This window comes from Lepus europaeus, chromosome 20 (assembly GCF_033115175.1).
Source record: "Lepus europaeus isolate LE1 chromosome 20, mLepTim1.pri, whole genome shotgun sequence".
Classification (NCBI taxonomy): domain Eukaryota; kingdom Metazoa; phylum Chordata; class Mammalia; order Lagomorpha; family Leporidae; genus Lepus; species Lepus europaeus.
The window spans coordinates 1,171,457-1,197,763 of record NC_084846.1 but is presented as its reverse complement, the minus strand read 5'-3'; the positions used below and the strand labels follow the sequence as shown (position 1 = coordinate 1,197,763).

The 26,307-nt window shown below is 57.5% G+C and overlaps 1 protein-coding gene across 1 annotated transcript in view; it reads left to right on the top strand.

Moving 5' to 3' along the window:
* The window catches only part of CERS4 (ceramide synthase 4), a 34,442-nt gene extending 8,664 nt beyond the window's left edge, over positions 1–25,778 (top strand). The window contains exons 2-11 of the mRNA XM_062179281.1: positions 19,984–20,157; positions 21,643–21,760; positions 22,515–22,633; positions 22,717–22,774; positions 22,976–23,026; positions 23,211–23,303; positions 23,413–23,541; positions 23,777–23,883; positions 25,122–25,278; positions 25,399–25,778. Of these exons, the coding sequence (XP_062035265.1) occupies positions 19,985–20,157; positions 21,643–21,760; positions 22,515–22,633; positions 22,717–22,774; positions 22,976–23,026; positions 23,211–23,303; positions 23,413–23,541; positions 23,777–23,883; positions 25,122–25,278; positions 25,399–25,581 (1,188 nt within the window). The 5' untranslated portion in view covers position 19,984 and the 3' untranslated portion in view covers positions 25,582–25,778. The remainder of the gene's footprint in view (positions 1–19,983; positions 20,158–21,642; positions 21,761–22,514; positions 22,634–22,716; positions 22,775–22,975; positions 23,027–23,210; positions 23,304–23,412; positions 23,542–23,776; positions 23,884–25,121; positions 25,279–25,398) is intronic.
* The last annotated feature ends 529 nt before the right edge of the window (positions 25,779–26,307 follow it).

The following is a 26,307-nucleotide window of genomic DNA, read 5'->3' as shown; positions in this document are numbered from 1 at the left end:
AAGCAGCAGAAGATGGCCCAAGTGCTTGGGCCCCTACTACCTATGTGGGAGACCCAGATGGAGCTCCAGGCTCCTGGCTCCAGCCTGGCCCAACTGTGGCTGTTGTGGCTATTTGGGAAGTGAACCAGTGTGCAAGATCTCTCTCTCTCTCTCTCTCTCTGTGCCTCCTCTTTGTAATGCTGCCTTTCAAATAAATAAAAAAATTAAATCTTTAAAAAAGAGAGAAAAAAGCACACTTCCATCTATTTGACTGACTGGTTCATCCCCAAATACCCGTAACTGGGCCAGGCCAAAGCTGGGAGCCAGGAACACAGTCCAGGCCTCCCACTGTGGTAGCAGGAACCCAAGTACCTCAGCCATCACCTCTGCCTCCCAGAGTCTGCATTAGCAGGAAGTTGGGGTCAGGAGCCAGGACTCGAACCCAGGATATGGCGTCTTAACTGGCAGGCTAAATAACTGCTCCAACTTTGTTTTTTAAAAATATTTATTTAGTTGCCTATTTTTAAAAAAGATTTATTTATTTATTTGGAAGTCAGAATTACACACACACACACACACACGAGAAAGAGAGAGCTTCCATCCCCTGGTTCACTCCCCAGTTGGCCACAATGGTGGGAGCTGTGCTGATCTGAAGCCAGGAGCCAGGAGCTTCCTCTGGGTCTCCCATGCAGGTGCAGGGGCCCAAGACTTGAGCCATCTTCCACTGCTTTCCCAGACCATAGCAGGGAGCTGGGTTGGAAGTGGAGCTGCTGGGACTCGAACTGGCGCCCATATAGGATACTGGCACTGCAGGCAGCAGCTTTACCCACTATGCCACAGCACTGGACCCCTAGTTGCTTATTTGAAAGACAGAATACCACAGAGAGATAGTGGAGGGGAAGGGAGGGGGAGAGAGATGGATCTTTCCTAGGCTGGCTCACTCCTCAAATGGCCATATCGTTTGGGGCTGGGCCTGGTCAAAACCAGGAGCTTGTTCTGGGTCTCCCATGTGGGTTCAGGGGCCCAAGGACTTGGGCCATCTTCCACTGCTTTCCCAGGCCATAGCAGAGAGCTGGATCGGAAGCAGAGCAGCTGGGACTTGAACCGGCGTGCATGTGGGTTGCTGGTGTAATAAGCAGTGGCTTAACCCACCGTGCCATGATGCCAGCTCCACCAGATTTATTTTATATACGTAGACGTGCACTCCAAGTGCACTGTACTCCTACTAGAGGAGATGCGTAGACCAGTCACACAGCCATGCGTTATCGTCAGCAGGTATATTGCGTATGGCCGGCAGCATAGGTGTGTCTCCCGGCAGCGTCATAGATGTGTGAGTCACGCGTTGTGCCCGCGCATCACCTTGGCTTCGGCGTCACCTGGCGGCAGGAGAGTTCCAGCTCCTTTATCATCTGATGGGACCGCCGTCTTACACGTCATTGACCGACGTGGCATTGCGTGGCACGGGACTGTGTTTGAGGGAGGGAAATGCAAGCGTCGGCAGGTGCATCAGGCAAAGTGGGGAAGTGGGGGAGCAGTGGGGAGGCCTGGGTTGTCCTCTGGTGGCTGAGGCAGAACACCTGCATGGCTGGAGCCGGAGGGGGGGGGGGAGCTTTTTGTTCTGCCCAGAACAATTGGATATTGATAAGTATCAGCTTAAAAATGAGCCTGCTGTAGCTGTGCCAGACCCAGGAATTCCCCCACCCCTGGCCTATTTCTCTCTCTCAGTCCTCCAGGATTCAATCCTGGGGATTCCACCCTAATGAGCTTATCTGACCATTTCCCAAAGGCCCCGCCCCCAGATGCCATGATTGGATGAGGCTCCCTCCTCCCTTCCTCACCCACTTCCCTCCCCTTTCCCCCTCCCTCCTCCCCTCTCTCCCTCCCTCCCTCCCTCCCATCCTCTTTCCCTCCCTCTCTCTCTAAGATCTTTAGTTATTTATTTGAGGCAGAGTTACAGAGACAGAAAAAGGTCTTCCACCCACTGGTTCACTCTGCAGTGGCCGGAGCTGGGCCGATCCAAAGCCAGGAGCCAGGAGCCTGGAGCCTCTTCCGGGTCTCCCACATGGGTGCAGGGGCTCAAGGACTTGGGCCATCTTCCACTGCTTTCCCAGGCCATAGCAGAGAGCTGGATCGGAAGTGGAGCAGCTGAGACTCGAACCCACATCCATAGGGGATGCCGGCGCTGTAGACAGAGGTTTTATCTGCTGTGCCACAGCACCAGCCCCTAAATCTGTGTTTTAAAAAGAGGTGGAGGAGGCCGGCGCCGCGGCTCACTAGGCTAATCCTCCGCCTTGTGGCGCCGGCACACCGGGTTCTAGTCCCGGTCGGGGCACCGATCCTGTCCCGGTTGCCCCTCTTCCAGGCCAGCTCTCTGCTGTGGCCAGGGAATGCAGTGGAGGATGGCCCAAGTGCTTGGGCCCTGCACCCCATGGGAGACCAGGAGAAGCACCTGGCTCCTGCCATCGGATCAGCGCGGTGCGCTGGCTGCAGCGCGCCTACCGCGGCGGCCATTGGAGGGTGAACCAACGGCAAAAGGAAGACCTTTCTCTCTGTCTCTCTCTCTCACTGTCCACTCTGCCTGTCAAAAAATAAAAAATAAATTAAAAAAAGAGGGGGAGGGCCGGCGCCGCGGCTCACTAGGCTAATCCTCCGCCTTGCGGCGCCGGCACACCGGGTTCTAGTCCCGGTCGGGGCACCGATCCTGTCCCGGTTGCCCCTCTTCCAGGCCAGCTCTCTGCTGTGGCCAGGGAGTGCAGTGGAGGATGGCCCAAGTGCTTGGGTCCTGCACCCCATGGGAGACCAGGAGAAGCACCTGGCTCCTGCCATCGGATCAGCGCGGTGCGCCGGCCGCAGCGCGCTACCGCGGCGGCCATTGGAGGGTGAACCAACGGCAAAGGGAAGACCTTTCTCTCTCTCTCTCTCTCTCTCTGTCCACTCTGCCTGTCAAAAAAAAAAAAAAAAAAAAAAAAAAAAGAGGGGGAGGAGGGGAGGGGGATGCTGATGGGCGAGCCGAGCAGGACCAGAGCCAGGCAGGCAGGGATAGTCATGGGGGACGCAGCCGCCATCACAGGACGTGGGGAGTAGCTGAGCATCAGGAGGACATAAGGACGCATCTGAGACAGCGTAGATTCCTGCTCTCGCAGGGGAAGGGGCCAGTGGTGGACTCTGTGGTGGGACCCAGGCAAGAGGGGAGGGCACAAGAACAGGTTCCATGGGGGCCGCCTCAAGCTGTATGTCTGGGCAGGGGGTGGCCAGGGGGTGTTGGATGAGCAGGTTTGGGCTTGGAGAGACTGACCTGGGAGCAGGAGAGATACAGATACTAGCATCCGAGCAGGCGAGAGCTCCCGGGGGAGCCGATGGTGCCAGGGAGCCCAGGAGCCCGGGACCGGCATAATTGAAGGCTGAAGGGTGGGGCTGGGGGACGCAGCTAGGTTGTAGCCAGAACTGCAGAGCGGAGAGCAGCTGGTGGTCAAGGTTCTTGGAAGGTCCGCTGTGTTAGGGGTCAGGAATATGTGAACGGGGAATTGGCTGTGGTGAGGGAGAGTAGCAGAGGGCAGTGGAGAAGCTGAGGCCCCCACAACGCACTGAGCTTCTCCAAGCCCACAGCCGTCTGGAAGGCCCTGCGGTGCCGGGCTAAGGTCAGCCTGGCCACTTCCCAGCTCCGTGAGCCTGGGTGGGTGAGTCAGCATCTCTGAGACCCGGTTTGCTCATCCATCCGAGACTTGGGAATAGTGACAGCGTCTTCCTTGGAGCGTGGCTGGCGTTTCCGGCACAGGGAGGCGGTGCCCATCCCTGGGCAGGCATCTGATGGGGAGCACCTGCGGTGGTAGTGGTGTTCCTGATTCTCTGTACCTGGGGAAGTCCCTGGCGTGTGTGCGTGTGCACTAGTCTGGGAGCTGCCACCTGAGCTCCACCTGAACCTGTCTCTGTGCACGCTGTCACCAGGGGGCGGCAGAGGGGCCCAGCTGCCAGCCAGGGGAGGGTGCAGGGCTGAGGTTGGACAGGATTGAATGATGGGCCCAGAGTTCTCTCCTGGGAAATGAACAGTGACAGCCCCAAAGAGACAGATCTTGGTTGGAAATGGACTAAGACTCCCTGCTCTGTGTTCCACATCGGAGGGCCTGGGTTTGATTCCCAGCTCCTGACTCCAGCTTCCTGCTAATGTACACCCCGGGAGGCAGCAGCCCAAATGGATCCCTGCCAACCACATGGGAGACCTGGATGGAGTTCCTGGCTCCCAGCTGCAGCCTGGCCCAGCCCTGACTGTTGTAGGCATTTAGGGAGTGAACCAATGGGTGGGAGATCTCTCTGTCTCTCCACCTCTCAAATATTAATAAAAAAAATGTTAAGCCGCCCTTAATGGAGCCACACTGGACTATCATTCAGCCTTCAGAGGAAAAAAGTGCTGACCCCAGCTATAACCTAGATGAACGCTGGACCTGTGTGCACTGAAATCACCCAGACGCAAAAGGACGGACGCTGGGTGCTGATTCCACTTAAAGAGATCCCCAGAGTTGTCACGTTCTAGGAGACAGTGGAACGGGGGCTGGGGAGTGTGTAATTGGGACAGAGTTTCAGTTTGGGAAGAGGAGAAGGTTCTGGGAAATGATGGTGTGGAGGATTATACAACAGTGTGAATATACCTAATGCTGCTGAAACGGCTGGTAATTTGTTTTCTAAAGGTTTATTTATTTGAAAGGCAGAGTTACAGAGATCCTCCATCTATGACCACGATGGCCAGGGCTGAGCCAGGCCAGCGCCAGGAGCCTGGGACTCCGTTTAAGTCTGCCCCATGGATGCAGGGGCCCAGACCCTTGGGCCATCTCTGCTTTCCCAGGCACATTAGCAGGGAGCTGGGTCAGAGAGAGCAGCTGGGACTCAAACCAGTGCTTTGATATGGCTGCTGGTGTCACGGTACCAGCCCCCACTTGTGCATCTTTGTTGAATCTCATCTGTCTCCTTCAGTGTGCATATTTGTTATTAATCTGTCTTCTATCATCGCCAACCTGCTGGGAAGGTGAATTTTTTCACATCATACCCTGTATTTTTCGGTTTTTAGAATTTCCATTTGGTCCATTTTTATGGTCTCTATTTCCCTACCTAGGTTGCTTTGTCCATTTGTTGGGAGCTAATTTCTCTGGGCATCCTTCAATGTACTTTGACTGCTCAGAGTCGTTATCTGATAATCTCAATAGTCCTCATTCGTTGTGTTCTTTCTTGAGTATGATTCCTGGTTTCCTATTTCTTCACAAGTTTAGTAATTTTCTGTTCCTGACATTATAGAGGCCATGTTGTGGAGACTTTGGGCTCTTTTTTAAAAGATATATTTATTTTACTCGAAAGGCAGCAAGAGAGAGGGGGAGAGAGAGAGATCCTCTGCTGATTCATTCCCCAGATGGCCACAGTGGCTGGGGCTGGTTCAGTCCAGAGCCAGGAGCCTGGAACTCCATCCGGATCTCCCACATGGGTGCAGGAACCCAAGCCCTTGAGCCATCACCTGCTGCGCTGCCTTCCCAGGAGCATTAGCAGGGAGCTGGATTGGAAAAGCAGCCGGGACTCAAACTGGCACCAAACAGGCCAGTACAGGATGCCAGCAATTCAGGCAGCAGCTTGACCCTCTGTGCCACAATGCCAGACCCGAAGCTCTGCATTCTATTGTGGTCCTCTAAACAGCATTGATTTTTAAATTTTCTTTTCTTTTTAATTAGGTGGTTAGCTGACTGCACTAAAGTCGGCTTCCCCTGTAGTGGGTGGCAGATAAACGCTTGGTTCAGTTCTGTTGGCATTAGTTGAGCTGGTTGGAATCCACCCTACATATACATGGGTCGAGGGTCAGCAGGAGATCCACATAGGGCTTTGTGTGGTTAAGGCCCTGGGTCATGGGCTCTTCTCTTTCCTAAATGTCCTGTCTTGAGTCTTTTTTTTTTTAAAGATTTTTATTTATTTATTTTGACAGGTAGAGTTACAGTGAGAGAGAGACAGAGAGAAAGGTCTTCCTTCCATTGGTTCACTCCTCAAATGGCCACTATGGCCGGCGCTGTGTCAATCCGAAGCCAGAAGCCAGGTGCCTCTTCCTGGTCTCCCACGCAGGGGCAGGGCCCAAGCACCTGGGCCATCCTTCATCCTTCCCAGGCCACAGCAGAGAGCTGGACTGGAAGAGGAGTAACCAGGACTAGAACTGGCGCCCCAACTGGGACTAGAACCCAGGGTGCCCATATGGGATGCTGGCGCCGCAGGTGGAGGATTAGCCAAGTGAGCCATGGCGCCAGCCTCCTGTCTTGAGTCTTCTAACCTCTCTGGACTCTGTCCTCTCATTCTCCCAGCAGCATTTTCTATCCCCAGTGAATAACAATAAAAAAGGGGAAATTTGAGGCAGGCATTGCCTCTTGTGGTTCAGATGTCCATATCCTGTGTCTCCATGCCTGGGTTTGATTCTTGGATCTTGCTCCTTCCTCATTCCAGCTCCCTGCTAAAGTGGACTGTGGAAGGTGGCAGCGATGGCTCAAGTGCTTGGGTCCCCACCTGGGAGATCTGAACTGAGTTTCTAGCCCCTGACCTTGGCTCAACCCTGTCCTGACCATGTGGGCATCTGGGGAGTGAACCAGTGGGTGGGCAAACAAGATCTGTCTTTCCTTCTCTCCCACCCCTCTTCCCCCTTCCTCTCAAATAAGTCATTTTTTAAAAATGAATTTGAAAGGCAGTATGACAGAAAGGGAGAGCTCTCCCATCTGCTTGTTTACTCCCTAAATGGCCTCAATGGCTGGCGCTGGGCCAGGCCAAAGCCAGGAGCCAGAAACTCCATCTGGGTCGCGCATGTGAGTGGCAGGGACCCAAGCATTTGGGCCATCTTCTGCTGCTTTCCCAGATACATCAACAGGGAGCTGGATCGGAAGTGGAGCAGCTGGGACGCGAACCAGCACCCCAATATGGGACGCCAGCGTCCGCAGGTGGTGGCTTAACCCTCTGCACCACGACGCCAGCCCCAGAAATGTTTCAGTGGGAAACTCACTCAGTGCCGCTCCTCTTCTCCCAGCGTGGTACTGTGCCACAGAAGAGCCGCATGGGGAACCTGTGCTGCCCTGGGCCGCTGCACCTACGTGGGAGACCCGGATGGATTCCTGGCTCCTGGACCTGCCGTTCGCGAGCCACCAACCTTGCAACACCAGAGCGTTCGGCTGGTTTTCGCCATTCTCAGCCCAGTGTGTACCACTGTTACCTGTCAGAGGTCCACTCTGATGTGGCAAACTCCGCCAGCACCAGGGCGGAAAGCCTCTGGTGCTTTTCCATTATGTAAATGAGGCCTCAGGCCACGACCGTCTGTTTCGCTCTTATATTTGAGCTCGCCGATCCTCCCACGTCAGTGAGGGTAGCTCCTCTTCCTCGCCCACTGCCAGCCTCACCTGCCTTTGCTGGTTTTCAGAATTGAAAAAGAAATCATGGGGCCGGCGCTGTGGCTCACTTGGTTAATCCTCTGCCTGTGGCGCCGGCATCCCATATGGGCACCGGGTTCTAGTCCCGGCTGCTCCTCTTCCAGTCCAGCTCTCTGCTGTGGCCCAGGAGGGCAGTGGAGGATGGCCCAAGTGTTTGGGCCCCTGCACCCACATTGGAGACCAGAATGAAGCACCTGGCTCCTGGCTTCAGATTGGCGCAGTGCTAGCCGTAGCGCCCATTTGGGGAGTGAACCAACGGAAGGAAGACCTTTCTCTCTCTCTCTCTTTCTCTCTCTCTCTCTCTCACTGTCAAATAATTAAAAAAAAAAAAAAAAGACAAAGATCTTCCATCTGCTGGGTCATTCTCCAAACGCTCACAACAGCCAGGGCTGGGCCAGGCTGAAGTTAGGAGCCTGGAGCTCCATCCGGGTCTCCCAGGTGGGTGGCAGGGGCCCAAGGAGCCAGGAGCTCCATCCGGGTCTCCCAGGTGGGTGGCAGGGGCCCAAGGAGCCAGGAGCTCCATCCGGGTCTCCCAGGTGGGTGGCAGGGGCCCAAGGAGCCAGGAGCTCCATCCGGGTCTCCCAGGTAGGTGGCAGGGGCCCAAGGAGCCAGGAGCTCCATTCGGGTCTCCCAGGTGGGTGGCAGGGGCCCAAGCCCTTGAGCCATCACCGCTGCCTCCCAGGAATCTGGAGTCAGGAGCAGGGCCAGGACTCGAACCCAGGCCCTCTGATATGGGTTGTGGGACACAACCTAGGGGGTGTCGACCACTGCGCCAAACCCTCGCCCCCATAACCATTTTGAAGTGCAAAGTTCAGTGTTGTTAAAGCTGCTCACACTGCCGTGCGACCAATCGCAGGAACTGTTTCATCACAGGGTAAACACTAACTCCCCTCTGCCTACCCACTCGGATGGGCTTGGCTGACTCAGGGTGCTGTCCTCAGGGTTCATCCACGTGTGTCCTCCTCCTCCTCTCTTCTGTAATATTGCATAGGGTGGGACCGGAGGGGTGTGATCCCCTACTGCTGGACAGCAAGCTTGCCTCCGGCTTTCGCTGGGAGAGAGAGCGGCAGGAAACAACCAAAGGGCACAAGGATGTTGTGGGGAGTGACGGCTGTGTTCGTTCGTTATCTTCAGTGGGGTGGTGATTTCATGGGTGGGCATAGGTCAAATGGGGTCCCCTCACGCTCCCGCCAACCAGGGTCCTTCACAAAGTTTGTGGAGCAGCAGGCTTATGGTGCAGCGGGTTAAGCCACCACTCGGGCCACCTGCATCCGTATCGGAGTGTCTGGGTTTGAGTCCCTCCTCTGCTTCTGATCCAGCTTCCTGCTAATGTGCAGAAAGGCTGTAGATGCTGGGCCAAGTCTTGGGGCCCCTGCCATCACATGGGAGACCTGGGTGGAGTCCCCAGCTCCCGGCTCTGCCTTGGCCCTGCCCCAGGCTTTGCAGGTATTTGGGGAGTGACTGAGTAAATGGAAAAAATATCTCTCCCTGCCCCTTTCAAATAAATTAAAAAAAAAAAAAAACTTTAAAAATTTCACTCCATGCAGTTGCGGGAGGCAGCTTAACCTGCTGCACCACAGCCTCGGCCCCATGCTTTGTTTTTGCACCAAAATAAACTTACTCTTTAATTCTGTTCCTACAAACTGTTGGCAGTGTCCTCGTACATGCTTGGCCACGCCCCTGTATAGGTGACAATCGGATCCTAACCCCTCCTCCGCCGTCCCCCTACCTTGGAGATAGGGCTGCTCACTTCCACCTCAAATCCCTCCATAAGAGGGAGTGAGTCAGCCTTATGGTTAACATGCCCGTGTCCCACATTGGAGGACCTGAGTTCAATTCCTACCTCTGGCTCCTGACTCCAGCTTCCTGCTAATGCACACCCTGGGAGGCAGCAGCCCAAATGCCTGAGTCCCTGCCACCCTCATGGGAGACCTCCTTGCTCCGGCCCCTGCCCTGCCATAGCCGTTGAAGGCACCTGGGGAGTAAGCCAGCAGATTGCAGCTCTCTCTGTAGGTACCTCTCAAGCAGGTACATTTTTAAAAAATTATTTTACATTTTAATAAAACTTTCATTGAAAGGCAGAGAGACAGAGCCCTCCTGTCTGCTGGTTCACCCCCCAGATGCCTGCACCAGCCAAAGCGGGGTAAAGTCCTCAATCCAGGGACCCGACTGCCTCAGCCATCAGCTGCTGCCTCCCAGGGTGCACTGGCAAGAAGTTAGAATGAGGAGCAGAGCCGAGACTCAAACTCAGACACTCGGCTTTGGGATGCTGGCATCCTAACCGCTGTGCCAACAGCCCACTCCCGAGAAATGGTCTGGGTTTTATCATGTGCCATGTGATGGACTTGAATATGCGTATTTTTTTACATGAAGAAAGAGGCCTGATCTTCTCTCCTTCCCCCACTCCTTGAGACCCCCTTGCCCGGCCTCACCCACCCCCAATTCAGTGATGCTGAAAGCCCATAGAGAGCTCCTCCTGGCCTTGCCCTCACAGTTTGAGGGTGGGGGTGGAGTGGACACCCAGAGGCTGACATGAACACCCCAGTCATGGTGGGGGAGGTGCTGGGCTGGGGAGGGGGCTCTGCCTAGGCAGGGAAGGTGCCCTCAGGGGAGAACCTCGCCCAACTCAGGGTTTCCCAGCAAGTGGGGTCCGGCGCATTGCACAGGGACTAGGGTGGGGGTGGTCTCAGGAACCCCCACACCTGTGTGGCAGGTGGCTGAGCTGACACAGGGGCGTGGCTAGAGCCAGAGAAGGGAGAGATGATTCTAGAAGGGCGAGGAGGCAGGGGCCTCCCTTCCTCCCTGCAGCCAGAATTGTCTGGTCGGCTGCAAGGTGACCCTCCTGGCCTCAGTATCTGTTATGGGGTTTTTTATTATTTGTTTGTTTGTTTGCAAGGGATTGGGGTGTAGAACAAGGGAATCTCCTTGGGATGATTTTAAAAAGTTGCAGCAGGAGACGGAAGCTGGGGCCGCCCAAGAATGCAGCCCGGCTCGCCGAGCCTGCCACGGACATCCATGTGGCACTGCACCGAGCTCCTGCACCCTGAAATCTCAAAGGCCGGGTGAGCTCTGCTACCCACGTGAGAAACTCGGGTGGAGTGCCTGGCTCCTGGCTTAGGAATTGCTCTGCCCTGGCTGTGGTAGGCATTTGGGGAATGAACCGGTGGATGGGAGACTCTCTCTCTCTCTCTCTCTCACTCACTCACTCACTCATCCTCTCTCACTCTCCATCTCTCCCTCTCTCTCTCCCTCCCTTCTCCTCCCCCTGATTCTCCCTCCCTCTGTCACTCTGCCTTTCAAATAAGTAAATATATTTTTTAAAGATTTATTTATTTATTTGAAGGTCAGAGTTACAGAGAGAGAAGGAGAGCAGAGGGAGAGAAGTCTTCCATCCACTGGTTCACTCCCCAGTTGGCCACAATGGTCGGAGCTGAGCTGATCTGAATCCAGGAGCCAGAAGCTCCCTCCAGGTTTCCCACATGGGTGCAGGGGCCTAAGGACTTGGCCCATCTTGCACTGCCTTCCCAGGCCATAGCAGAGAGCTGGATCAGAAGTGGAGCATCCAGGTCTTGAACCGGCGCCCATATGGGGTTCCAGTACTGCAGGCAGCAGCTTAACCCACTATGCCACAGCGCTGGCCCCAATAAATATGTTTTTAAAAAATATCACACCAGATCAAATAGGACAAGAAGGCTGAAGGAACCACACAGGTTCAGAAGAGAACAAGGTAATGATCCGAGAAGACATCTTGGAGGAGGTGATGGACACTTGAGCCAAGCTGAGAGAGTGTGGCTGGCTGGGACCACCACGTGTGCAAAGGTCCTGTGGCAGGAACAAACTTGGTGAATTGGGAACGTGGCAAGCAGTGACCTCGATGTATCAAGAGTGACCTCGATGTATCAAGCTGGGGATGGGGGCAGGAGTGCACCTAAATGTGGAGCCTGGACTCAGGGCCCTCCTTAGGGTCTTAGAAGGAGAGCGCCGCCCTTAGCACCCTGCAGGCATCCTGCTGAGAACCTGGGAAGGCCAGGCCTGGGATGTACTGGCCGGGGCTTGGGGGCGGGGGCAGGCTGCAAACAGCCAGCTCCCTTGCAGCTTGTCACATGTTGCCGCCTGGGCCTCTGGCTGCAGGAATCAGGTGACCCCAGGCAGCACGCCAGGCTGTGGGGTGGGAGAGTGGGAGAGAGTGTGTGTGTGTGTGTGTGTGTGCGCGCGCGCGGCCTAGTCCAGCTTAGACTTCAAACAGCATAAACCTCTGGGCACAGCCCGGGGCTGCTGAGAGACAGTGTGGGGGTGGGGTGCTCGGGAGGGTTTGGGGCTCAACAGAAGGCAGGGCTCCTCCTTAGACCCTGGGGAGGAGGAGGAGGAAGAAGGGACTGGGGATTACCTCCCATCCCCCACCCCATAGCAGCACAGAGCCTTGCTTCCCTGCCCCCCACCCCCTCCCATCCACGGGTATTTTTAGCCATTAGCCACTAAGACGGATTATCAGCGGCTCCCAGGTGGCAGGAGCAGGGCTGGGAGTGAGACCAGGGAGGCTTCCCAGGAGTGGCCAGCTGGAAGAGGGACACAGGCCCTGGCCCGGTGACCCTGGAGCGACAGGGCCTTGTCTCCAGTGACCCCGCGGCTTGCAGGCCCAGCCCGGACCGCAGCTTTCAGAGGAGGCCATGGAGCCAGGACAGGTTCCGAGGCAGCCCGGGGCACCGTGGTCGCTGGGCTCGGCCCTTGGCTGTGGGGAGAATGGGCTGGGAGCTGCTCCCCACCCGCTCTCTGCTGGCAGCCATCAGTCAGCCCCTGAGCTCCACTCGTGCTCTCTTCACCCCAGGTGGCGATCCCAGGTAGAAGCGGCTCTTCTCGGGCTCACTTTACAAATGTGGAAACTGAGGCTGAGAGAGCCCCAGGCCTGAGAGAGCCCCAGGCCACAGGACTGGTGAACGGCTACAGGTGTGACCCCGTGTGCGGTGTTCCTGGCCTGCCTGGCCACTGACAACCCGGTCCCCACTCCCTGAGCCCAGGGAAGCAAGAGAGCTAGGTGGACCCATTTTTCAGATGGGACCCCTGAGGCCCAGGGAGATGGTGTTTCGTGCCATGAGCAAGGGTGCGAGAGAGGAAAAGTGGACGTTGAAGAGGAATGGAGCTGGGCCCCGCCCCCTCCCCTCCTGCAGGAAGAGACGTTTGGGACCGGTGCCAGGACTCTGGCTGATCCGCTGGCCTGCAGGCCTTGTTCTCATCTCAAACCACAGCACCTCTTGTTTATGCTGCAAGAGAGTGAAGGGGTGGAGGGCCAGCTGGTGGCAGGGCAGGACTCCCAGGACCATGGCCTCTGCAGTCACACTGTCTCCATCTGAAGTCCCCTGGGGGCCCTGTCTGGCCTGCAAAGGACATTTCTGGTCTCCCCCAGGACAGAGAGGGCTGGGCCTGCTTCAGCTGTAGGGATTAATCTTCCAGATGGTTCAGGCTTCCTCCTCCCACCCACCCCTCCCCCCCCTGCACACACAAAAGATGGCCTGCCAGCTCCCAATGTCACAGCGAGCCAGACAGGGCTAGGGGGAAGGATGTTTTAACTGGATCCAAAGTGGGCGCAACCCGGGAGTGCTTTTGGGAGGAGGTGACAGCTCCACTGGGTTTTGAAGGATGCATAAGAGTTTGCTGAGTAGACAGAAATGGTGCAATAAGGCCTGTGTCCCCTGCAGCTAGCATGGTGCAGTACACTTGTAAAGGCTGTGGTGTGGGGAAGAGCATGGGGCGGTGTGAGCGGAGTTGATGGTGGGTTCCAAGGCTGGGGCACAGGCAGGGGCACACCACGGCTCTGGTGGGCCCTGGTAGGAAGACCCTCGGATGCGGGGCAGGGTGGGACACAGGGCTGGAGGCCTGGACTCTTGGGCTCTGGGTGGCTGGAGGTATTCCTGGGACACCCAGTGCCCTTCCGTCTGCACTTGGGGTCTGCCGTGGGGGTGGGGAGAAGCCCTAAGACACGCCGTCAGATGCTCCACGGTAGCTGTGGCTCTCGCTGTGTGGCTGGGCGCAGGCAGGGCTTGTGCAAGTGTAGGTGCGGGGGATCAAGCCAGCCTCGCCTGCCAGCGAAGACGGCTTCTGTTACTAAGCAGATCAGCCGCTGGGACCCACGGCTGCACATCCACCATCCGTCCGCGCCCACGTCTGTTCTGTCTGGGCCTCCCAGGCCCTGTGGTGGGTCCAGAGCAGCCACTGTCCCATGCTGCTCATTGGGATCCTGAGACAGTTCACCCTCCCTAACCACATGCTCCCTCTCTGAGAGAAAACACATTAAAAAAATCAGATCTGTATTGAACATATACGTTTTTTAGACAAGATTTATCTAGGGGCCGGCACTGTGGCGTAGTGGGTAAAGCTGCTGCCTGCAGTGCCGGCATCCCATATGGATGCTGGTTCAAGACCTGGCTGCTCCACTCCCCATCCAGCTCTCTGCTATGGCCTGGGAAAGCAGTAGAAGATGGCCCAAGTCCTTGGGACCCTGAACCCGCATGGGAGACCCAGAAGAAGCTCCTGGCTTCAGATCAGTACAGCTCTGGCTGTTGCAGCCATCTGGGGAGTGAACCAGATGGAGAATGGAAGATCTCTCTCTCTCTCTCTCTCTCTCTCTCTCTCTCTCGGCCTCAGCTTCTCTGTATCTCTGCCTTTCAAATAAATATATAAATCTTTTTTTAAAAAATTTTTTATTTATTTTATTTGAAAGGCAGAGATACAGAGAGAAGGAGAGAGAGATCTTCCATCAGCTGGCACACTCCCAAAATGATTGCAACGGCCAGAGCTGGGCCAGGCCAGAGCCAGGAGCCACCTCTGGGTCGCCCACATGGGTGCAGGGGCCCAAGCACTTGGGCCATCTTTCCCAGGCCATTAGCAGGGAGCCGGATCAGAAGTGGAACAGCTGGGACTTGGACCGAAGTCTGCACGGGATGCCCTCTATGCCACAGCACTGCCCCATATATACAGACATTGTTTTTCTTCTCCTTATTCCCCTAAATGAACCAGTATAACAACTGTTGCCGTAGCATTGACCTTGTGTTGGGTATTCTGAGTCAACTAGAGATGATCTAAAGGAGGCAAGAGGAAAGGGGGTGGCACTGTGGCCCAGTGGGTTAAGCCTCCACCTGCAGTGCCGGCTTCCTACGTGATTGCCAGTTTGAGTCCCGGCTGTCCCACTCCCGATCCAGCTCCCTGCTAATGCACCTGGGAAGGCAGCAGTGATGGCCCAAGTGCTTAGGTTCCTGCACCTGCATGGGCGACCCCGATGGGGTTCCATCTGCTGTGGCCATTTAGGGAGTGAAGATCTCTGTGTCTGTCTCCCTATCACTCTGCCTTTCAAATAAGTAAATATTAAAAAAAAAAATAGAATGTGTGCAGGTTCTGTGCAAAAGCCATGCCATTCTGTAGAAGGGGCCTGAGCATCCTTGGATTTGGGTGTCCCTAAGGGGTCCTGGACCCAATCCTCTGGTTACAGACAGCTGCACTTCCTGGAGGCCTGGAGCTGGACACCCCAGGGTGGGGCCCTCAGGCTGCCTTCACCCCAACCCCCTCCCTGGACCTGAGTGTCAGCCACCCTCACCCCGGGTGACTTCTGCCTCCTGCATGAGGCTGTGGGGGACCTGCAAGGCCCCCCAAGCAACCCGGCCCTACCCTGAACTCAGCCCAACGCCACCCCTGAGCACTCCCTCAGCCGAGGGCAAATGCGGGCTGCAGGTAGAGTTAAGGTGACCTTGAGATGGGGAAACCATCCTGGGTCAGCCCGTGGCCCTGATGCTATCGCAGGCAGAGGCTGGCTCTGAAGTAGGAAAGGAGTCAGAGCCGGGGATGCGGGCGCCCCCTGGAGGCTGCAGGGGGAAAATGCGGATTCGGCCCTGGCGCCTTCAGGAGGGAGTGGCCCCTGTGTTGGACTCCCGCCAGGTTTAGAAGGCGGGAGAGCAGCCGGAGGAAGCCAGCGTGAACACCGTGGATTGCCGGTGCCTGCTGCTTTGAATTTTATAGAAAAGAATTCATAGTGCCTGTTCCCTTTGTTTGGCTACTTTCATTTTTAATCATTTTTCCCAGAATTTTTATGTTTTTTACTATTGTGAGTCTTCTTAATTAGCAAAAATGATAAATATTTTTAAATTATTAGATATCCATATGCTGGCTCCTCCCCCCCCCCAAAAAAATGCCCACTGTTGTCAGGACTGGGCCAGGCCAAAGTCCAGGTCTCCTAGGTGGGTGACAGGGGACCCACGTACTTAGGCCATCACTGGTGTTTCCCAAGGTGTGCATTAGCAGGGAGCTGGAATTGAGAGTGGATCCAAGACTTGAACCCAGCAGTGCAGGCATCACAAATGGCATCTGTTTTAAAAAGGAAAGAATTATTCATTTTATTTGAAAGAGTTACAAAGAGAAAGAAGGAGAGTCAGAAAGAGAGAGAGAGGTCTTCCATCCGCTGGTTCGCTCCCCAATTGGCCGCAATGGCCGGAGCTGTGCCGATCCAAATGCAGGAGCCAGGAGTTTCTTCCGGATCTCCCATGTGGGTGCAGGGGCCCAAGGACTTGGGCCATCTTCTACTGCTTTCCCAGGCCATAGCAAAGAGCTGGATCGGAGGTGGAGCAGCCGGGACTCCAAGTGGTGCACAAATGGGATGCCGGCATTGCAGGTGGTGGCTTTACCCACTACACCACAGTGCCAGCCCCTAGAAATGGCATCCTAACCACTACATCAGATGCCTGCTCCCTAAACATTGATCACGTACAGTACAATGTTTAGTGTGTGTGTATGCATGTATATATGAAGGTACTTCCAAAAGCTCATGGAAAAGTGGAATGAGAAGCCAAGTTTAGTCACTGGTGTTGTGGTGCAGAAGGTTAAGCTGCGGCCTGCGATGCCAGCATCCTGTCCTAGCTGCTCCACTTCTGATCCAGTTCCCTGTTAAAGCACCTGGGAGGGCAGCAGATGGTGGCCCCAGTGCTTGGCTTCCTGCTACCCAATAGGGAGACCCGGATGGAGCTCCAGGCTCCTGGCTCCAGCCTGGCCCAGCCCTGGCTGTTGTGTTCAGTTGGGGGAGTAAACCAGTACATGGAAGATATCTCTCTGTCTCTCTTTTCTCTGCCTCTCTGCCTCTCTGCCTTCCAAACAAATTAAATCTTAAGAACAAACCTAAGTTTATTTTGGTGAAAAAAAAAAAAAAGGTCTTGAAACTCACACAGACTCATATGTCATGGAATCAAGGAAGCTAATTAACATATGCATTATCTTGCATACCTGTGCCTTTTTTTCCCATGGGAACACTTAAAATGTGCAACGTAAGCAATTTGCAAGTATATGCTACATTGTTTTGTCAGAGGATTTACTTATTTTGAAAGGCAGGACGACAGAGAAAGGGAAAGCTATCTTCCATGGCCTGGTTCACTCCCCCAAGAGGCCACAACAGCCACGTCTGAGGCCAATGCCGGGAACCAGGAGCTCCATCTAGGTCTCCCACATGGGTGCAGGGGCCGAAGCAGTTGGGTCATCTTCCTAGGGAGCTGACTGCGAAGTGGAGCAACCAGGACTTGAACCAGCGCTTAGAGGCAGCTGCTGGCCCTGCAAGCCGGAGCTTTTCCCTCTGCTCCGCAGTGCTGGCCCCAGCTACACTGTTGCTAACTACAGTTTCCTCCTTGTACAGTGGGCCTCTTAGACCTGCTCCTCTTGCCCAACTGAAACTTTGTATCTTTTGAAGGGCGTTCCTCCCGAGGCGTTCCTCCCTCCCAAACCACACTGCTGAAACCATCTGTCTTCCTTCTTTTTTCAGTTTCAATGCACTTACTTGAGAGGCGAGAGAGAGAAAAATAGAGCTTCCATCTGCTGGTTCACTCCTCAAATCCCACAAAAGCCAGGAGCTCCATCCAGGTCTCCCACGTGGGTGGCAGGGACCCAAGCTCTTGAGCTGCCACCACTTCCTCCCATGGTAGTTTATTTTTTTAATTATTATTATTATTTATTTATTTTTTTGGCAGGCAGAGTGGACAGTGAGAGAGAGAAAAAAGTCTTCCTTTACCATTGGTTCACCCCCCAATGGCTGCTGCAGCCGGAGTACCGCGCTGATCCAAAGGCAGGAGCCAGGTGCTTCTCCTGATCTCCCATGCGGGTGCAGGGCCCAAGGACCTGGGCCATCCACCACAGCACTCCCAGGCCACAGCAGAGAGCTGGACAGGAAGAGGAGCAACCGGGACAGAATCTGGTGCCCTGACCGGGATTAGAACCCGGTGTGCCGGTGCCGCAGGCAGGGGATTAGCCTATTGAGCCTCGGCACCGGCCAATAGGGTAGTTTCTTGAAGGTGTTCAATCCTTGGGGGTTCTCCCTCCAAAATTTCTCTAGAATCTCTCCTCTTCTCCCCACTCCACCTCACCTGGACTGTCCATGGCACCCCCTTGTGGACTTCAAAAGGCCACACCTGCAAAGCCACCAACATCTACCAGACTTCCCACCCTTTCTTAAATAAAACCAAAGACAGGCCAGTGCTGTGGCTCAACAGGCTAATCCTCCGACTTGCAGCGCCGGCACACCGGGTTCTAGTCCCGGTCTGGGCACCGGATTCTGTCCCGGCTGCCCTTCTTCCAGGCCAGCTCTCTGCTATGGCCCAGGAGTGCAGTGGAGGATGGCCAAGTGCTTGGGCCGTGCACCCCATGGGAGACCAGGAGAAGCACCTGGCTCCTGCCATCAGATCAGCACGGTGCGCCGGCAGCAGCGCGCCTACCGCGGCGGCCACCAGGTTTTTGTTTTTGTTTTCATTTTCAATTATCTTTATATACAGAAGATCAATTCAGTATATACTAAGTAAAGATTTCATCAGTTTGCACCCACACAGAAACACAAAGTGTAAAAATACTGTTTCAATACTAGTTATAGCATCACTGCACATTAGACAACACATTAAGGACAGATCCCACATGGGACGGAAGTACACAGTGACTCCTGTTGTTGACTTAACAATTTGACACTCTTGTTTATGGCATCAGTAATCTCCCTAGGCTCTAGTCATGAGTTGCCAAGGCTATGGAAGCCTTTTGAGTTCGCCGACTTTGATCTTATTCTGACAGGCTCATAGTCAAAGTGGAAGTTCTCTCCTCCCTTCAGAGAAAGGTACCTCCTTCTTTGATGGCCCCGTTCTTTCCACTGGGATCTCACTCGCAGAGATCTTTCATTTAGGTCTTTTTTTTTTTTTTTCTTTTTTTTTTTCCCCAGGGTGTCTTGTTTTCAGTCTAGTAAATTCTGACCTTGAAAGAAGAACCCATAAGCACTATTGGAGAATGATGGGTTTGAACTTTCTCATCATAAAAGTGTTGGGGAGAATAATCCAGCTTCCTCCCCACGGCCCCCACCATCGCCTGGTCCTTGTCTCTGCCTCGCTCAGTCGGTTCCATCCTTGTGGGCGTTCTTGCCAGCCCTCCAGTCCTCTGAGCTCTCTCTGGGCTCAGGGCCTTTGCACCTGCTGCTTATTTCTCTGCAAAGCCTCTCGCCCAGTCCCCATGCTTCTGCACGAACCCAGGGCCTCCTCATCCTGTCCCGTGTCTGAGAAAGCCACCCTGTGGGTCCTCCAGCAGGCTCTGTTACTCTCGGGCGTCCGAGTTATGTACAAATCTGTTGACTTGTCTCAGCCGTGTCCCCAGAGCCCAGTCCCCACCTGGCAGGTACAAACCAGAGAGCATCTCCTGCCTGGAGGGCTGGATAAGTGGGAGGATGGACGTACAGGAGGACTGATGGGTGGCGAATGACGGACAAATGTTTGAACAGGTGGATGGATGAACAGATCAGAGAGATGGACTGGCAGAGAATGGGTGGGCAGTGGGTGAGCAGATGGATGGAGCTGTTTCCATCATGTGGATGGATGATGGGTGAATGGATGGACACGTGGACAAGTGAACGAATGAGCTTTCCCTAGTGTGGTTATCTGGGTGCTTAGCTCAAGACTTGGCCTGGTAGCAGCTGTTTGGGCCCAACAGGCTGGAGATTCTTGCTCCCCCTACGGCCACTGGCGGGCTGCTGGCCGACCTTGGCCGCTGCTCAGACATGGGCTAGGCCCTCCCACCCAGTCACTGCCCGGCCTCTGGGCTAGCCAGTGAGATGGCTGCCGTTGGTGTCAAGGCGGGGAGCGAGCTGGATTTTCATAAATCCTTCATCTTTGGGAGGAGGCAGCTTCCTGCAAGTGAAAGAAATCCTTCTGGTATATTCTGGGACTCAAGTTCATGACCCCAGGCAGCCCCTCCCTTTTGCATCTGGCAAGTGCAGAGTAACAGCTGTGGGCGTGAACCGCCTTCTCTCATCCCTCATCTGGTGTCAGCAGGATGAGCACTTCCTGCACCTAGGCAGGCTGGCCAGATGAGGTTCAGAGAAGCCGGATCGTCTGCCTGATGACACACAGCCTGCACCTGTGCTCAACATCGTACGGACCTGGAGCGGGGAGCCAAGACCTTGTGCTTCTGGGGTCAGGGAGCAGCTCCGATAACCCAGGCAGGGGGGCCCAGCCCCCAGCCCCCAGCCCTCCATCCGGTGGCGAGACCCAGGCAGACTCCCCCTGACTGGCTCGTGTGTCCACAGGATGCTGTCCAACCTGAACGAGTGGCTGTGGCAGGAGCGGTTCTGGCTGCCGCCCAACAACTCCTGGGCACAACTGGAGGACCGCGACGGCCTGGTCTATGCCCACCCGCGGGACCTGCTGGCCTCCCTGCCCCTGGCGCTGGCCCTGGTGGTCGTGCGCATCGTCTTTGAGAGGTGAGCGTCTGCCAGGCTGTGACCGCACAGCCACTGGCACGTGTGCCCTTGCACTGGGCGGGGGTGGCATCAAACGCGTCCCCAGTGGGGCCTGGCTCCAGCCTGCCCCTCACTGCTGCCATACTGTCCATCCGGTCTCTGATTGCTGGCTTCCCAGGACACTGGCCACAGCTGGCGTCTGGGGGGTGCCGGCGTCTCGGACAGAGGGCCAGCTGCAGAGGTGAAGAGACACCTGCCTTCTCCGCCTGTCCCCAAGCCTCAGGGCCTCCTCCCTTTGTCGCCCATAGAGCAAGTCCCTCCCCGACCTCGCAGTGCCTCCCTCGGTTCTGTTCCCAGGCCCCCACCTCCCCCCCCAGGACCCCCTCCTGCAGTGCAGAGCCCAAGCAGGTGCCACCTGCCTGGATGCACTGTGCCCCAGTGCCCAAGGCTCATGGCTTCTCAGTCCCTTCCCTCATGACCCCAGCACCACTCAGAACCAGGGTTGGCACCTCTCCCTGGGTGTCCGGCTCCTGGTCCTCTCTCCTGGGGGCCCCACCCTTCCCCACATTGACCAGGGCTGGGATCCCAGCTTCCAGACCTGCCCGGCCTGGACCCCTACCCCTTCTCCTTCCCCCCCACCTCCCCCCAGCTGTCAGTTCTCTGGGGCCCCCTGGCCTCGCACTGGCTCCTCTGCAATTCTTCCCAGGCAAGGGTCTTTAACCACCCCCTGCAAGGGGTCCCCGTCCTGGGTCCCACTCCTGGCCACTGCGGTAGGGGATGTGTGAGCCCTGGGCCCTGATGGACACTGACATGGCAGTGGACATTGGAACGATGGCCTTGTCTGCGGTGACCTCAGTGAAGGGCTGTGGGTGGTGGAGGGGAGGCGGCCAGTTCCCTGGTCTGCCGCCCACTCACTGCATGACCTTGGCCACTTCTCTGACACTGGCATGATCACTTGAGCATGCGCATCACACAGCCACACGCGTGGCAGGCAGTAAGTGCTCCATACGTGCTCTCAGCCCCTATGGTTGAGTGTGAAAGGAGCTGCTGCCCAGGCTGCTCTGGGTCTTCTTGAAGGGGACATTTAGTCCCCACTGTGGCCCTGGGGCGCCCTCTTGTGGACTCTGCGGTGATTGACCAGGATCCATGCTCCTTCCAGGGCTCACCTTAGTACATGGGATGGGGTGGGAGGGGGCGACCCTGCCCGTCTGGCCGTGTCATTGCCCAGCCCTGGCCTGGTCGGGGCGGGAGTGGCGATACACCAGGACCCACGCCACCATGAGACAGGTAGTGAGGGGGTCCCCACCCCTCGGTTTGGGACGTGGTGAAGGTACCTGTGTATCCCAAAGGTCGGCCTACACACCCTCATCTTAAAGGCTGGTCCAGTGGTGTTTTCTGATGCTTGGAGCCCTGTGCTCAGACGCTCCCTGGGCCAGTACTTTGTCCCCTCTCTGCCTCGGTTTCCCCATCCATAGCGTGTTCCTCCTCTCCCTCGCCCATGTTCAGGTTCGTGGGCCTGCCCCTGAGCCGGTGGCTAGGGGTGCGGGATCGGAGCAGGAGGCAGGTGAGGCCCAATGCTGTGCTGGAGAAGCACTTCCTGGTGGAAGGACCGAGACCCGAGGAGGTGAGAGGCCAGCTCTATGGCCTGGAGGTTGGGACCAGGGGAAGCAGAGGGCCACCTCTACCATCCACTCCACCTGGGTCCCCGGCCTCCCAGGGAGGGGAGGCCCTGCCCACACTCCACCCCTGGAATGAGGTCCTCCCCCCAGCCTCTCTGGGCGTGTCCTGTCCTCAAGTGGGAGGAAGGCAGCCCTGTGACCCTCCCTCCCTCCCATTCCCATCCCTGGCCTGGCTACCCTGGGTCTGGAGGGGCAATGGGGAGGCCGGAGACAGGGGCAAGACCTGGCCTCGCAGGAGAGGCTGTCCCCAGCCTCTTTTTTTTTTTTTTTTTTTTTTTCCTTTTTAAGATTTATTTAATTTGAAAGGCAAAGTTAGAGAGGCAGACTCCCCAAAGGGCTGCACTGGCCGTGGCTGAGCCGATCTGAAGCCAGGAGCCAGGAGCTTCTTCCAGGTCTCCCATGCAGGTGCAGGGGCCCAAGCACTTGGGCCATCTTCCACTGCTTTTCCAGGCCATAGCAGGGAACTGGATTGGAAGTGGAGCAGCCAGGACTTGAACCCATGTGCCATGCCACCACTGCAGGCAGCAGCTTAACCTGCTACACACCACAGTGCCATCCCCCCAGCCTTGTTCTTAATCCCACATCCTGCCAGTGGGGCCACAGGGGAGGGGAGCACAGAGCCCCCTCCCCCATCCAGGAACAGGGGCAGGAGGCCACCTTGGGCCTCTCTGACCTCAGCCCCCTCCGCCCCCTCTACAGTCCCAGCTGGCCCTCCTAGCCGCCCAGTGTGGCCTCACTCTACGGCAGACTCAACGCTGGTTCCGGGTGCGCCGGAACCAGGACCGGCCCTGCCTCACCCAGAAGTTCTGTGAGGCCAGGTAAGCCCCTCCCCGGGGGCGAGGGCGGGGCACCGTCTGGTCTGCGCTCGGCACCGGCCTCAGTGGCTCCTTCTCACCCACAGCTGGAGGTTCGTCTTCTATCTGTGCTCCTTCGTCGGGGGCGCCTGTGTCCTGTACCACGTGAGTATACCTGACGCCCACCTGTCCCACGAGCACCTACAGGTGCCTGTGGAGGGCCGGCTGTGCCGAGAGCTGGGGAGTCAGCCATGAGTCAGCGAGCCCCCAGCCGCGAGGGAGGAGAAAGCAGGGTTGAGCGGCCCCGCTCCTCAAAGGGAGCTGGCTCTGCCCGGTGCACAGCCTCCGACACCCATCTCCCCGCAGGAGTCATGGCTGTGGGCGCCAGTGAATTGCTGGGACAATTACCCTGAACAGGTGAGTGTCGGGGCCTCCCAGGGGCCACAGCCGAGCATCGCTGCGACTCTCCCCTCTAAGTCCCGCTTCCGACTCCCATGCCGAACAGACCCGGAACAAGTGCTACCCCAAACCACCCCCTTTGGTTACCCCCCGGGCCGGGAGGCTCCCGCCCTGGTTTTAAGTCTCGCCCTGCCCCACCCAGGCCCTGAAGCCGGCCCTGTACTGGTGGTACCTCCTGGAGCTGAGCTTCTACATCTCACTGGTGATAACGCTGCCCTTCGACATCAGGCGCAAGGTGAGACCGAGCCGGGAGTCTCTGGGGTGGGGGAAGGCCGGGCTTGCCACCACCCCCGGGGCCTCCAGCACCCCCGAGCTGCCCGGGCTGTGACCCCCGTCTCCCACAGGATTTCAAAGAGCAGGTGGTGCATCACTTCGTGACCATCCTCCTGATCACCTTCTCCTATAGCGCCAACCTGCTGCGCATCGGCTCGCTGGTACTGCTGCTGCACGACGCCTCCGACTACCTGCTGGAGGTGAGGCCCCCGCCCCCAGGGAGGTGAGGCCCCGCTCTGAGCCTGGGGCCCCGCCCCTCGGTCCTCCTAGGATGGGAAACCTCTCCCACCCTCCACCTTTCTAGGCTATGCCTGGATTTGAGGCCTGCCCTATCACACCTGTTCCTACCCACAGCGCCTTCTCCATGGGCCCAGACTGCCCCTCCCTCCCTGGGCCCTGGTCCTCAGCTCCCCCGCCCTCTGCTGTCCTCCCCAGGCCTGCAAGATGTTCAACTACACCCGCTTCCGGCTGGCGTGTGACACACTCTTCTTGGTCTTCTCCCTGGTCTTCTTCTACACGCGTCTCGTGCTCTTCCCCACCCAGTGAGTCTGCCCCCCACCCATCCCGGGGGGCCGAGGCCCTCGCAGCAAGACAGGGGGAAGGTGTGCCCGGCCCAGGGCTGAGACCCCGTGGGCAGGAAGGGCAGGGCCGCCTGATCGCTGAACCAGCATTGGCTGAGCAGCCGCAGTGCAAAGATCCCCCCCCCCCCCCCCCGAGAATGCAGTGCGCGCGCGGGCGCCCTCTGGTGGCTTCAGAGGGAACACGCGGGGAGGCCGCTGTGCTGGGCCAGGGTAGCTGAGACACTGGTGGATTCAAGGGGCGGCCTGGAGGGCACAGCAGGCAACAGGGGTGGCAGTGGGCGTGTCAGTCTGGGCTTTGGGCGGAGAGGTCAGTGCAGGAGGCACTAGCCCATAGCAGGTGTCGCTGAGCCCCAAGTCTGAACGGGGCCACCCTTTGTGCCCAGGCCAGCAGACGAGATGGTGCAGTGGTAGGGGAAAAGCATGCTGGAACATTCTCTCGGGCTGGCTTCAGGTTGCCTGCTGGTGAGGAAGAGGGCGGCAGGGACACTGAGCCCCACCCTGGGGCTCGAGGTCAGGACAGCCAGGCGGCCAGCTTGTGTGGCTGAGTACAAGGGCCCTCCCACAGAACGTGGGATTAGACATTGAGAGGCAGGTGCTTGGCGCAGCGGTTAAGATGGTGACTGGGCCATCCAGACCTCATATCCGAGTGCCTGGGGTCAGCTCCCGGCTGATAACCTGGGAAAGCAGTGGAAGATGGCCCACGTACCCTGTACCCACGTGGGAGAGCCAGAGGGAGGTCCTGGCTTCAGCTCGGCCCCGCCTTGGCCATTGGTGGCCGTTTGGGAGGAGTGGACCAGCAGAGGGAAGCTCTCTCCCTCTGCCTTTCAAACATAAGATCTCTTTTAAGATGATTGATTGTTACTTATTATTGTTAACTGAAAGAGGTCTTCCATCTGCCGGTCCACTCCCCAGATGCCTGCAACAGCTTGGGCTGGGCCAGGCCGAAGCCGGGAGCTCCACCCGGGTCTCCCCAGCACCTGCCCCCTCCCCCTGCCTTACCAGCTGCATCAGCAGGGGGTGGATGGGAAGTGGCGCAGTCGGGACTCGAACCTGCGTCCCGATACAGAATGCCAGCCTCGCAAGCTGCGGCGTAGCCCGCTGCACCTCAACGCCGGTTCCCCGTGAGGGGCTCCCAAGGCAGGAAGTAGCCTGGAAGGTTCTGGAACAGGGAAGCAGCTGGCTCTCTCTGACCCCTGCAGGATCCTCTACACCACGTACTACGAGTCCATCATCAACAGGGGCCCCTTCTTCGGCTACTACTTCTTCAACGCGCTGCTGGGGCTGCTGCAGCTGCTGCACGTGTTCTGGTCCTGCCTCATTCTGCGCATGCTCTACAGCTTCACTCGGAAGGGCCAGGTGGGACGGTCTCCGCTCAGCACGCACGCACCTCCCAGCCCCGCCCTCCTCACCCCAGCCACGCCCTCCTCCCCCAAGCCACGCCCCCCGCGCTGAGCCCCGCCCCTGCCCCACCCCCAGATGGAGAAGGACATCCGCAGCGACGTGGAGGAGACGGACTCCAGCGAGGGCGAGCCGGACGCCGAACACCCGCCGCTCAAGAACGGCGCTGTTCGAGGGCCCAGGGCCGCCCCCGAGGACGCCGAGGGCCCACGGAGCCGGGCAGCCGGGCGCCTGGCCAACGGGCACACGCCGGCCACGTAACCCTCCGGGGACCGGCCCTGCCCTGTTGGAGGGTGGCTGGGCCGCGGCCCACGGGCCAGCTGCTGGGAGACAGGGAGGGCCGCGCCCAGGCTGGGCGCCAGGGCTGATGATCTGTCTCCGACCCCAGGGCTGCAGCCTTGGGGGGCTGCGGGGAGCCCTGGCGGAAAGGGGTCCAATAAAATTTGAACCTGAGCCGACTCTGTGCCTGAGGACTTGGGTCCCTGGAAGGACGCCTCCTCCATCCCCAGGGAGTCAGGGGATCTGCTTGCCCAGTGCCACGCCAGACAAGCCCCTGACCACCCCGCCCCCTGCCAGTGCCTTGGCCAGCTGCTCCCAGACCTGGCTTACACAGCAGAAGGCCCAGTCCTCTGCACGAGGTCACACAGCGTCGCCCAAGCAGGGGGCACACGTGACCCTGCAGCTCCTGCTCCGGCCAGCCGGGACCCCACCACCCTCAGGACCCATGGAGGCACAGAAAGTGGCTTCCCACGGGTCAGCCTGCACGAGGCCACCGTCCCTTCAGGAGCTCTGCAGAGAAGAGGGACAGCATCCCACAGCCCAGAGGCCACAGCCGCAAGGCTCAGGTGCCCAGGGGGAGCCGGGGGGCACCATGGGGGGCACCATGGCGGACACGGGGAAGAGGGAGCGCTATAGCTACAGAGAGGCCCTTTGTCTCCACGAGGAAAAGGCAGGCCAGGGGTCAGGGGAACGAAAGCGGTTGAGGGC